This window comes from Trichoplax adhaerens, genomic scaffold, assembly GCF_000150275.1.
Source record: "Trichoplax adhaerens TRIADscaffold_35 genomic scaffold, whole genome shotgun sequence".
Lineage (NCBI taxonomy): Eukaryota > Metazoa > Placozoa > Uniplacotomia > Trichoplacea > Trichoplacidae > Trichoplax > Trichoplax adhaerens.
This window is the reverse complement of record NW_002060975.1, coordinates 75871-89728: the sequence shown is the minus strand read 5'-3', so window position 1 is coordinate 89728 and position 13858 is coordinate 75871. Positions and strand designations below refer to the sequence as shown.

Sequence of the window (13858 nt, the reverse complement as noted above, 5' to 3'; positions counted from 1 at the left end):
ATAACAAATGCGCAAAAATTATATCGAGATTGTGATTTGATGTGAAAGCATGACGTTAATTTCCTCATTTCATATTCTATAACTTTTCTGATCATCTTTATGCAAGTTAAATTATCACAAACGTTAATATCGACCATGGATTTAGCGCCAAGTCCATGTAGTTCATTACTCCATCGTATTTTCACACTAACTAGGCAATGTATTACCTTTTTCGTAAATTATCACACAATTCATAAAGGATATTCTGGAAAAATTGTTATTGTACATATAGCATACATCATCGCTAACAGATAATTAAAAAAGTATCCAACAAGTTGTGATCGTAAAGGACTACCAGGCGATGACTATGGTGCTGTTGTGCATCACCAATCTTAAGCTTTTACTATTCAGTAGGAGTTTCATTTTTATACGCGATGTAGGAAGTGTACATATTTCTTGCTCATGATGGAGTTTGTTGCGAGATGAGGTTGACGATAAAGAATAGACATTCTACTTTATCGTTACTTATTTAGGTCTAGGCTACGCCATGATGGTCATTTCTGGTTGGGTAGCAATTTATTATAATATGCTGATTGCATGGAGTTTGTACTATCTTTACAGCAGTTTTGCTCCTGTGTTGCCTTGGTCAACTTGCAATAACACTTACAATTCACCATACTGTTTTGTCGATGTTCCAAAAAATGGATCACTATACAACATCCCAGCCATAGGAGAATTCCTAAAGTAAGCCGTATAGGCTATAAATTTAATTTTGCCCCACACTTCAAGTAGCAAATGAACCCTTGATATGTGCTTTATACAGTACTGTACACATCTTCTGCCTCTAATTATTCCTTCTTTCTACGATACATTAGTTTCAAGGTTTTAGAATTGGACCTATCTTTTCAAATTAGTTTTGCTCTACTACCCCATTTGGTTGTATGCTTGCTAATTGCTTGGATAATTACCTACTTTTCTATGTTTATGGGGGTCAAGTCATCTGGGAAGGTAAATAAACTTTTCAAAACACTTTCATAAATTGTGTAACCTTTTTAAAATACTCACTAAAGGCTACTCTTCTGTTAGCGTTATTAATAGCAGTACAAATACTTATTCATTAATTGACAAATCTATGGGTATATAAATTAAAATTTCGCTAAGTGCAAATATCTTTCCAACGGAAGGCGGCTTATTTCACTGCTACTCTCCCCTATCAATGAATTATTAAATATTATGCGTGTATAAATTAAAATTTCGCTAAGCACAAATGTCTTTTAAATTGAAGGTTGTTTATTTCACTGCTACTTTCCCCTACATTGTATTGATCGCTTTCCTAATACGCGGCGTAACGTTGCCTGGAGCTGTCAAAGGGATAGAATATTATATCGTACCAAATTTCACGAAACTGGCCCATGCAGATGTAAGTAAATCAAAATTTGCAGTATAAGATTTTAATGTTACGTGGAAATTCCTGCATAATTCTAATTTTGCTGCCACAGCTAAATTAGAATTGTTATGCTTAACTTGTTAAGTCATAAATTCTGTGATAAGAGGTTTTATCCTTGAGGTTAAGTGAGTCCGTTTCAAATTTATATTTTTATTCCTTAACAACGTCGCTATTTAGCCCTGGGTAGATGCTGTCGGCCAGATATTCTATTCTTATGGAATTGGTTTTGGTTCACTTATTGCTATGGGAAGCTATAATAAATTTAATAACCGAATTCAGAGGTAAGGTCATTTGATCTAACATGTGCGTTATCATCAGCGGCAACTAGCGTTCCTAATAAATAAATATTTACCGTTTGTAGAGATGCATTTTATGTTATCCTAGCGAATAGTGGCACTAGCATCTTTGCTGGTTTCGTGGTGTTTGCTATATTGGGATTTCTAGCTGAAATTACAAATACGCCAGTAGCTGGTGTTGTAACGGAAGGTGAGACTAAAACTCTAATTCATAACACATATAAATAAATATACGTTGATCTTCCATTATACTGTTATAACTTGGTGTATTAAACTCTAACATTCTTAATACGCTGGAAGAGTCACACCGCAGTTAGCTTCGCTATTGTTATGCGGAACATCACTTATACATGCCAATTCGGTACCTTAATCTAGGTATCGCTTTAGCTTTGGTTGCCTATCCACAAGCGATCGCCAAATTGCCTAGTCCTCATGTTTGGGCTATAATATTTTTCATAATGCTTATGACTCTAGGCATGGATAGTATGGTAAATAATCGCTTTAATTGAATTTAATTATTCATTGGTATTGTAATTATATTATCGTGTATAGATAGAGATATTGAAGATTACTATTCAATAGAAAATAATTCGAGTTTGTTGAAATCGCTATTAGTTGTCGACATTAAAATGCAATCTTCACTGGTTATTTGTAATTTATTTTTTGCAATTTCCAGTTCGGAATGATTGAAGCTGTATCTACTGGCATCAGTGATCGAGTAAAAAATAGAATAACGAAGCGTAAACCATTAATGGTTTTAATTATTTGCATCTGTTTCTTCTTGATTGGCTTAATATGTGCGACGAAGGTAGGAAATTTTGCAGCAGCATTACAACTATTTAGATGTAACATAACATTTTGATGTCTAGTAGATAATGCAATGTATTGTAAGACTAAGAAACGGTAAAATGAATTAGAATTTGATTTACTGTTGCATATAACTTACTCGCTGGTTTGATATTAGGCAATTACAACATGAATTATTGGAAAATCTTTACTATGTGCAATCATAAATAGTGCGGTTGGATTTCGATTAGATAACCCTGCTATAAGTTCTTAACTCGCATGGATAGCTCTGTGATTCTATAACATACGAATATATACATTTACACCTATACCTAAGCATTTTATATTGTTGTCAGGGTTTGGGACCAATGAAATGAACGTCGATCCTTTTAATTTAGTCTCAGCTTTATCGTTGAAATTACTGTCTGCAACAGCACTCTGTCAATGTCAATGAATATATTCTGTTTACTATCGTTATATCCGATAGGCAAGTGTCTTTGTCGTTTCAATTATGGACAAGTATTGTGGAGGTCGATCTTTAATGCTTGTGGTACTGCTAGAGACAATTGCTATTTCATGGGTTTACGGTAGGTTGATATCAACTTGTAAAGTCAGGATGTAACCAGGACATTTTACCAATCTCGAATGGAAAATTGGATAAAACTTACTGGTATTAAGGCAATATTGTTAACTTTTTTAGGAGCGAATAAATTTTCAGAAAACATAGAAGAGATGACTGGTAGTCGAGTCTTTATTGGTTGGAAATTTTGCTGGATGTTTTTATGTCCCGCTTGCTTATTGGTTAGTAAAATTTGTTGCTAGGTGATACCAAACACGCAGTAATCCCATACTGATAGTGCGTTAATATGCTACTGTAAATCTGTTTTGTAAGTTGTAGCTATAATACTTTCCTATTCACGGCAGTAATATTGAATTCTTAGCATCATCTAGAATGAGTGCTTACCGTTTAGAAGGCAGAAAGTACCATAAATAAAATTTTCCGCTAACTATTGCCCAAATATTCATGGTCACTGCCAGTAAATTTAATATAAATTAAGCTTTATAAATGGTTCCATGATTACGTAGTACATATGTAGTAATGCAACTTATACAACATTGCTTATCATTTTCCAAGGTTATACAACCTATTTACAGTGTACAGTATAAGAATATCAAAGTGTGTGTTGTCTTATGGTAATAGTAACCCATCCTTTATTATTCTAGGTTGTATTCGTGCTTAGCATAGTTCAAGATCAGCCACTGTCATATGCTGGAGTTCCCTTCCCAGGATGGACACTCTATGCTGGAGTTGGCTTGTCGTTAACTTCTTTTCTATTTGTTCCTATTGTGGCCATATATCGAATCATTAAAGAAAATGGATCATTCTCTGAGGTACCATAAATGAATTTTTTTAGAATTAATTTAGTTGGCGACTATTTTCGAGGTCATAATTGTAGTTACTAAATAATCACTGTTATTTATACAGCTGTGCTATCATGTAACTTTGTGATGATATTTTCGATTTATGCACTGTGTTCACTTGCGTTGCTTCTGCTAACTAATGCTTGTGTTTTATAGAGAATAAAGACCCTGATCACTCCTTGCGAACTACCCGTGACCACGAAACATAATCAGCATTCTGCAGTGATTATAAGTAGTAAATTGTAATTAGATATGTAGTCTTCCTTGGGACACTTACGGTAATAATATCATTAGATACCTTGCTGTCTTGTATTTTTCTGTCCGAGCTCTTGCTTACTTTACGTTTTGTTTATATAAATAATCACTAGGGAAAATGATGTACTAATACAAAATATTCTTTTGGTTGATATATAAGAATGTATGTTGCTTTTAGTCTATTTGCGAGTCTTGTGATATTATTTTGTTACTATAGGATTTTAGACTCTGATATCGAGCTTAACATTGAGAACATTTGTTGGTAATATTTGCTAGTTGTATTTACGTGTATAATCATAGCTCTTTAATGAAACATTATATATGATATCTCTACCTGAATATTTATCTCTCAAAGGATTATCAGCATATAATTCCTATAAAAGTTAATTCTAATTCAAGTATTTGAATGTTGAATAGTATAATGTTTGCATTAGAGTTGTTACGTTATTAGAATCCATTTAACATTACCATGCAATAAAAATCGGCGTAAATGCATTTTAAGGTTTAGCATTTACCGTAGGATTTACTTGCTGATGTAAGTGAAATCCAATTCATTAGAAAAGAATTTCAATTAAATTATTCCGTTCTGATTTGTTGTAATTGAAGCAATGATAAAATGGTAGAGCAAACGGTAGTAAATTGTTTAGAGATGCGAAAATGAATTAAATTACGAGTATAGTTTACGGTAATATATTAGATTGCCAAACTAATAAGATAGTTGCCTAAACAAAATTTCAACGTAGTTTGCAGCCTTACTTTTGAAGTCTAGAATAAAGCAGGTAAAAGTCTTTATACTTTATTAATAAAATGCTGGTCTTACATTCAGAAATATTCAGTGTTGAGAGATTATGAAATACAAGAAACTTTGTCTGCCGCGAAGGTCACTTATTCTACTATAGTGATAGCTGCATCGTCTCAAAGATCGGCAAATTACAATTTAGAGTAAACTCAATAAATATCTATAAGAATATGAATAACCATAACAACTTTGATTAGTCTTTTGATCAAGGAATTAATGCTAAAAGTCTTAACAGTGCGAATAGATTAGTAAGGTTAAACATATTTCCTTAAGTCAAGTTAATCACATTTAGATTCAATATGTTTTATTATATATTGTATTTTGCTAAAATATACAAGACTTTAAAAACAATCAATAACCATAAAACTTAATTTTTCATGTAATTACTCAAAGTAAAAGAAATAAATGTAAAATATAATAATAATAGCTACTAACGAAAACCAGATATCGATTGAGTCTCTCTGATACCAAGGCATATCAAAAGCTTGAACTCGTAAGTGTTTTGCGTTATCGTGGAGTTGAGCATATTCTATCCAATTAGCAGCTTCTTTAATACCAGAAATAGTCTTTTCAGTTTTATACTGCATAAGACTGGCAATTCTCTTACTGTTCTCTTTAATTATTGGATCATGAATAACATTCGTAATCGAAGGCAATAGCTCATTAACAGTACCTTCGGATAGTGATAGCACTTTACCAATACCGGCAACTTGAACTCTTTGAGCATTGCCAGCTTGATCTCCGAATAAAGGAATCGCTAACATAGGAACTCCATAATAACTTGCTTCCAGAATACTGCTCATACCGGCATTAGTAACGAATAATTTACAATTTGGATTCGATAACAGATCATTTTGCGGTATCCATGACATTATCTTAACATTTTCTGGCTGATTTTTTAAAGGCTGGCCTGAATATTTCCATATAATACGATAGGGTAGTTTAGAAAGCTTTAACACTAATAGCTCATAGTCAATATCAAGTTGGAAATTAGGGACATGAGACCCAAAGCTGATTACTATAAATTCAGGTGATGAAGTCGAATAGATAAAATTATATAAATCAACTGTGAGGTTATTAGACGTCTGCCTCGGTATAATGGGTCCAACAACTTTGACAGATGGTGTAATTGGTCGTGCATATTCAATAGCGAAACTTGTGGTCATAATTAATATATTTGCAAGTGGGATATGATAATTGCGATCTAAACTAGGTATTTTTGTATACTTCATCCATAAATCTTGATTACCCTCATCCATAATTTGATCAAATAATAAATCAGCACTAATATATGTAAAAAAATTTTGTAGACGTTGGATAAAAGTCATTTCGGTACTAAAATCGAGTATCATCATTGGGATATATGATGGCGGAGTGGGTATCCTATATAATGATGATACTATTGGGTCTTGAAATCCACTTGCTGAGAATCCAACATGGTAAGGGATATTTTTCAGCATGTCTTCGATAATTACAGAACAACGGAATGTGACATCCGTTATTAGGATATCTAATATAGACAACACAAGAGTTTTAATAATCTAGTCCACTGCAACGCATGACACGATTTTTTATACTAAAGGAGATTAGAACAAATTTCGAAAATTATTTAGCTACGAAGTTCAAAATTATTATAAAAATTAATGCGTATCTATCGATAGATGATAGATTAGCCGCGCACTAGTAGCGTTTCTTTGGCGTTATAAAATGTAGTTATTACAGCCAGCTAGAGTAGTAAAGTTCTTTAAAAGTATAATAATAACATGAAGTAAAGCACTATGTGACGTAGAATAGTAGCTTATACTTACAGTTAATAAAGAAATTTTAGACCATGGTTTTTATGGATTAAAACCCATTCACTGCATATAGTATAAAATGATTCAAATCTTTAAAGTATTTTACAATTACAATTATATTGTTCAATTCCAACTCAATTTCTACCATGACTTTCTTTACTGCATATTTTAAACTATACTTTAACGGGGTAATGTGGCATTCGTACTTATTGACTGAAAAAATTGATTATTTCAGAGCATAATTCAATTATTAATCCTTAGAAACTATGGCTAATGGAATCATTAACATACACCCGTATTAGTTTAGCTCACGTAATGTGCCCATATAGCTGGATTATCTGAGACCGAAATGGCTAATTTTTAGAGTACTCGTACGTTTTTAATAGGTACAACATAAAATATATGGAGTATACGGTGAGTAAATGCGGTAATAATAAAAGTTATAGTTTGCCTGTAGAGAAATTATTTCAAGTTTACGTCATGTTGTGATTACCATATGTTTTATAGCAAATACGTTCGTTTATAAATACGATAAAGCGATTTATTTTTATCGAAAGATGCATTATATTCGCTTGCTAAATTATTTTAAAACAAATTTTATATTGCGAATATCAGATCAAGATAGGAATATAGCATACCTATAAGGTATGGTTGGAATATCTTTACATTGCAACCTAACGAGATCGTAGAACTCTTTTACCGCTTAGAATTGAACTGTTTATGAATAACTAGTGATGAAACAGTAAAGTGGATTTAGAAGAGAAAATAGGTAAAGAGTACGCAGGTAGAATAATATGCATCCAGATTAAAATAGATGTAGAAATAGCCACACTACTTTACGATCAGGAACTGTACTTGCTAAATTACAACAGTAGCAATCAATTGATAATAATTTAATTGTACTTCTAACCTGTTCCATTTGATATTTCTTTTAACAGCTGACGGTCTTTAAGTAAACACTCACAGTCATCATTCAGCATCGTTATGCAGAAAGATGATAGATTTTGTTTGCCCTTGACAAATTGTTGAATGCAATCTGTAACAAACGAATCATTGAGAATAGTGCGATAACGGCGAATCCGGATAGTTGAAGCATGATCATGTCGGAAATCGACATTAGAGCCAACTACTAGAGTGAATTGATGCCCTCGTTCAACTAATTCCTGACCAATTTGGACTAATTGAATGGCATGGCTGTATGTGTGATGTGATACAGCTACGATCTCAGAGGCTTTCAGGGATCCAGAATAACAAGAGATGAGCATAAGAACAAGAATCGAAGTGAAATAATGAAAAACCATTCTATTTGATTGACTTGGAGTTAGCAATTTATCGTATATCAAAAGTTATGAGTATTCTAAATCATGATCATTCCAGATGTGAGGATATTCTAAGTATCTGAAAAAAAATTGTACCTGCGTTATGGCTAATAATAAAGTGTGATATAGGCAATAAGAATGAGAAGGAGATTTTTAATGAGAGCGATATATTTAAGTGTGATGATCGAAAGTTAATGTGTTCTAGATTATTGTAGAATCTCGAACTATTCAATCTTCTGATCTTATATGTATGTTATACACGTATGTAAAACAGATACAAGAGATATTTGATTAGTAAACTACAGTGTTGACTTTTAGACATATCTAATATTTATTTCGTCTCCAGAAGTACTCCAAAACTATCGTAGTTATTGAGAAGATACAATTAATTTAGCAATGCTTCATTTACTCTTCAGTCATGAAGTGTGTTATAAATTTCAAATTAAGTTGCGATTGCAATATCGTGAGGAGTTGATTGGATAACGTATGGCTGCGCAATAATTATATGATAAATTGAAATCGTTACAATTTACAAGATGTATTCGAAATCAAGGATACTTCTGTTAAATGTTGATTAATAAGGGAATAGAATCTGTTTTATGATATCGCATGCTGATAGACAAATTTTTTCTTATTTCCGTCTGGGCTAGTTTCTGACGTAACAAACGGTTAGACAGATAATCGACTAGTTTATAGTAGCTCTTATGGGAATTGTCAATAAAGGCTAAAACCAGTCTAAAATTAAGCTAATTTCGCTTTGAAAACTTGATACTTTCAATTTAATTCAATTATACTCTGTTCTAGCACATTGCTTACGACAGCCGATACGGATTTAGCGAAATAAAAATCATTATGACAAGAGAGTACAGGGAATATAATCTAACATTCAAGGTCGTTCTGAAGAAATATTGGATTTAAAATGACAACAATATTAGTCTGTGTTCATTTTAGTCCAAGTATCCAGTTAATCAATAGCGAAATTATGAATGTAATAAGAGTTTCGTGTATGCATTAGAAATACAAGGGCCAACGAATGCAGTACTACTTAACGGTTAGCAATAAAAGCTCTCAATAGTTTATTATTACAGTCAGATATGTTGCTATCCCCATCAATATAACACTTGATTATGATTGCAACTTACCATCAGTAGCAAGGTAATTCATCAATGATATTCATTCTTAACTTTGAACTGGACCAATCGAGTAATTCTGGATAGAGTGTTCGCTGTTGGAGTCTGACTAGGTCAATTTTGTTGTCCAATATTTTGTATGTTTTAATTTTATACTATCGCTGTACAATGGCCAAGAACAGTTAGAGTCACATGATAGCGTACGCTAAATTAGCGTTGTTGCATATTCATAAGCTATATATTACTGTTAGTAAAATATTGTATGCGTATGCTGGTACCCATACAATTCAGCTACAAGTATAATATCAGCTGGTAGATTAGTCTAGTAAGCAACATATGTTTGCTAGATGTAGCCGCAGAAATTGAATAGTATCGTCTACGCGATATAACATACGCTATATGCGGTATATACTCGATATTGACATTTAGATAGGGTTCAATGATGCTCAAAAATAGAGTATTTGTTCACTACTAATTTCGTTGTCATCGATTTCTTTTCTACGTTACAAAGTAGAAGTAGTTTAATCTAGTGTAAAGCGATTGCTTTGATGCCATTCATAGCTTGCTACCTCAATCCTCTAAAATCTCTGGTCATCATATAACGATGATGCTTAAGAGCCTACGCATATCTAGAAGGCTCGAAATCAAGAATACTGAACTGTACTGTTGGTTTCCTAGTAAATCGAAGGATGAGCGTTTTAGAAATACTATTTACCATTAGTTTTCAAACTATTAATTTTAATCCTAGACCATAGACTAAATAATGGAACTGATCGAAGCAATATTAAACAGCGCACTTACTATTGGAGCTAGCTCGCGCCCATTTTATTGAACATATTATTCCATGTTAACTCTATCAACAATTGTATCATTTATCAAATTTCTAAAAATGCAAGAATTGGTTAAACTATAGTTCTAAAAGATTTAATACGATAAATTCTGTCTTGTATTGAAATCGAAGTTGACTAATCATAGGGTAATCTTCGTTTTAATTAATTAATCTAGTAGCTAAAGTATATCAGTAACTCAAGTTAACTAGGACAATCAGTTTTATTCCTATATTCTAAACTTGTATTTATTAGTAGCTGAAACTAAAATTTTCAGTCAGTTGTATTATATCAACAATAATTGCGTTATTACATAATTTTACCGAGTATCTATTCAAAACCGTAAATCCCTAATTGTGAGAAGACTTCTAGTTTTGGCTACTATAAGACCTTTAATTTTAATTCTTGCAATAAATTCCAGCTCCTAATTGGTACTCTTCTACATATCCACATAATTACTTTTATCATTAAAAGTCCAATTATAACTAATACAACCGCAACATCGATTAAATGTAACTGATACCAATATAAATTGTACTCTTCAGTTCGTAAATAATTTCCACCATTAGAATTTAATGCAAATTCTATCCAATCACCGGCTTCTTGCTTTGGCGTTCTATGATTACATCTATTCTTGATCAATCTAGATATTTTACTGGTATTTCCACGTATCCATGGATCTGTTGTAATCTTCGTGATAGCATGGAATAGATCATTTCCATTAAACGATTTAATATTTAAAATAACACCTGTATTTTTAGACTGTACTTTTTGTGCGAATGAAACCTGGTCTCCAGCTATCGGTAAACCCACAATGGGGACACTATGATAGGCTGCTTCTAGGACACTGTTAACTCCGCAATGGGTTACAAATCCGATCACGTTAGGATGACCAAGAACATCATTTTGTGGTACCCAATCTAATACCTGAACATTATTAGGTATGTCCTTGAGAGACGAAGTGGTGTTACATTTCCATATCACATGATAAGGTAATCGTGCAAATGCGTAGAGTAGTATTTGTAGATCGAATATATTATTTAAATTTATAATTGTTCCAAATGATACTAGTATAGTACCATTACGGTTAGCAGCAATAAATGCTTCCAAATTTTCAGGTAATTGAACAGCTGGCTTAGACAGGATTGGACCAACCACTTTGACATGGGGAGGAAGTGGACGCGGATAATCTAATGCGAAATCACTATTAACAAGTAGAAATGTTGCTTTTCTAAAGCTAAATTTAGGAGGAGATGAAAATCCTAAATGGGAGATATTGACTTTCTGATATATATAAAAGTCTAATATGACCTTGTCACAAATAAATGATATTGTGTATCCCAGTATGGTGTTAATAATACGCTGAAATAGATTCATCTTATTTGTTGCTATCATTCCGATTTGGGGTACGTAAGCCGTTGGGCTAGGCATATGAAATGATTCTGCAGTTAGAGGATCGATAAATCCATTAGCTAAAATATCAATTTGGATTGGAATTTTGGTATAGCCGGCAACAATTTGGCAGATGTAACTGAGAAAGTCACAAATTAATCCATCTGTAAATACAAAATTTAAAGCTAGAGTATTAATATATAGGGTTCATGTAAGGCTTCAAATGAAGTAATATTATTTTCTATTTTATATCAAACTTTCATGCAGATCTGCAACTGTGCATTATTTATTGAGACTCCATAAGTTACTAGACCATTGCATATATTAGTGTTTAGAAAAAAGAGGGAATATACTCGTTTAAATTATGCTTAATCAAGCTTTTGTTGCGTAATTAAAAAAGTCAGATTTGCAATTTTTAACAATCTTCGTTTGAGGTAAATGCCTGTAGGAATATATATACGCAAGGTTGTAAGAAAGAATTATGGAATAAACGGTAATATTTGCTATTTGCAGTCATAAGAAAGAAAAAATATGATAATAGATGGCAAGCAACCTATGGCGATGATGATTTAATGAATTGAAGGCGCAACTAACTACTTTGTAGCTTCTTTTTTGAAAGGACCAGTTCGTCATATTAAAGTTACCTTTATTAAATATATACGAAATTGGTATGTGTATGGGTACATTTGTAATCATTTACGGTAGTTAGCAAACTACAAAACGTTAGTAGTCATTTATTATCTCCCTTACTTTTTTTTGATTAGTAGGCTCATTTACAAGTGCAGTAGTTGATGTAGCTAACTGCAAAGGAAATTTGTTGCAATAGCAGACGTTGCAAGACAGGAGTCAGGATAGAAATTATTTAGGTGTAATCATACCCTTAGAGAAAACTATTGATAGAATAATCCGTAGAAATAGCGTGATTTGTATCAATAAACAAAAATATCGTAATAATAAATTATAATGGAGTTCGAAAAGGAATTTATTTTTAGGTCTCATTTTACTAATTACCGCATTTATGTTAATATGATATGTAAGAAGTATAATTTAATTGTGTTCTTCACATCATTCTCCTCTCATATAGCGTTTCTCATGAAATCCTTCCCTTCCATTATACGATCCTCTTCAGCCTTTTGTGTAGAAGCTACTCATCTAGTTACTGATTGAGATTCGCTATTTTACTCTTTCATAGCCATATGACTACTTCTACCTCCAGTGCATGACTAGTTATAATCCTATGATTTGTTGCTAAGAATGTGTGCCACCTCCTTGGCAATTTCTTATATTCTTGTATTTTTCTTGTTCGACATATAATAAAATCTGTCCAACAGTATTCAAAACCTATTTCTTATTTACAAGTCAGAAAATTACAGTATCTGCTTAGACTTAAATTAAACCATGATGTACATAACTTGTAATGTTTTAGTATTTTGCAAAAGTCTCCTTTCGTATGATGATTTATAATCAAGTTAATAAAGCTTGCCTAATAATTCACTTTAGCATGTAGAAATGCCGAGCAGTTAGCGTTATAGCCTATCGACGAAAAATGAAAAGTGCAATATTACTTCTGTATTTATTGTATCTGCTAGTTAAGCTTTTCCGCCTATGCTATCACAATTTTAAGAGCCTCTGATCTGTATTTCATGATAAAATTGACAATTATCAACATAAATTTTGCTTGCTTACTTACTAAAGCTAGTAAAGTAATACGAAAATAACTTCTCTTTATACAATGCTGAGGAAGCAATTTTAACTGATAGGAATAAGTATATAAAATAGAGGCAATGAGGGAGGCAATAAAAATCGTACTATGGGCAGCTAGCTGGTAATCAAGCAAATACTAAAAATCTTACGCTAAAGATTCGATTGATGCTACTAATTTGCTACGCAAGATGATTGGAATAAATAACAATAACACAATATCAGTAAAAAAACAAGATAGAAGTAAATGCAGTATGTGCTAAAACATTTTATAGCGATTAATTTCTATATTATCGATCGATTCTACCTTACCGAATTGTTGCTTTTTCATCTCATCTAGTATTTCTTTTTGTAGGGTAAATGCATTTACATCATCTGTCATAGTACGAGAGCATGGGGTAAGCATTTGATCATCATTTTTGAACGCTATTGCAGTACATAAAGATATTGCCTCGTTATCGACTGGTGTCTGATAGTATCGAATAGTTAGATTTCTCTTCTTTAAGAACTGATAATTGGAAGATGATGTCAAAATTGTAATATTATGACCACGTTGTTGAAGTTCTTCACCAATAACAGATAGGATTTGTGCATGGCTGGGATAATACTGTACAAGCAATAGCAATCGAGCAGGTTTGCACGGGCTAGGAATTATAAACGCACTTAAAATGAGTAATAACCAAAATTTGAAAATATTCGTTAAAACCAT

At 32.4% G+C, this 13858-nt stretch overlaps 3 protein-coding genes across 3 annotated transcripts in view; 1 reads left to right on the top strand and 2 right to left on the bottom strand.

The window, feature by feature from the left end:
- TRIADDRAFT_33521 (uncharacterized protein) overlaps window positions 1–3909 on the top strand; it is a gene marked incomplete at both ends in the record, with an annotated part of 6103 nt that extends 2194 nt beyond the window's left edge. The window contains 11 exons of the mRNA XM_002118024.1: window positions 162–261; window positions 485–723; window positions 855–987; window positions 1265–1399; window positions 1604–1707; window positions 1788–1912; window positions 2098–2210; window positions 2399–2530; window positions 2996–3095; window positions 3209–3309; window positions 3733–3909. Of these exons, the coding sequence (XP_002118060.1) occupies window positions 162–261; window positions 485–723; window positions 855–987; window positions 1265–1399; window positions 1604–1707; window positions 1788–1912; window positions 2098–2210; window positions 2399–2530; window positions 2996–3095; window positions 3209–3309; window positions 3733–3909 (1459 nt within the window). The remainder of the gene's footprint in view (window positions 1–161; window positions 262–484; window positions 724–854; window positions 988–1264; window positions 1400–1603; window positions 1708–1787; window positions 1913–2097; window positions 2211–2398; window positions 2531–2995; window positions 3096–3208; window positions 3310–3732) is intronic.
- A 1458-nt stretch (window positions 3910–5367) lies between these two features.
- On the bottom strand, window positions 5368–8081 carry TRIADDRAFT_62079 (uncharacterized protein; the record flags this gene model as incomplete). The annotated part of the gene is made up of 2 exons (XM_002118004.1): window positions 5368–6494; window positions 7691–8081. The coding sequence occupies 2 exons, from the start codon at window positions 8079–8081 to the stop codon at window positions 5368–5370; spliced, it is 1518 nt and encodes a 505-aa protein (XP_002118040.1).
- Window positions 8082–10437: 2356 nt separating this feature from the next.
- Window positions 10438–13858, bottom strand: TRIADDRAFT_62078 (uncharacterized protein; the record flags this gene model as incomplete). Its single annotated transcript, XM_002118003.1, has 2 exons — window positions 10438–11612; window positions 13462–13858. The coding sequence occupies 2 exons, from the start codon at window positions 13856–13858 to the stop codon at window positions 10438–10440; spliced, it is 1572 nt and encodes a 523-aa protein (XP_002118039.1).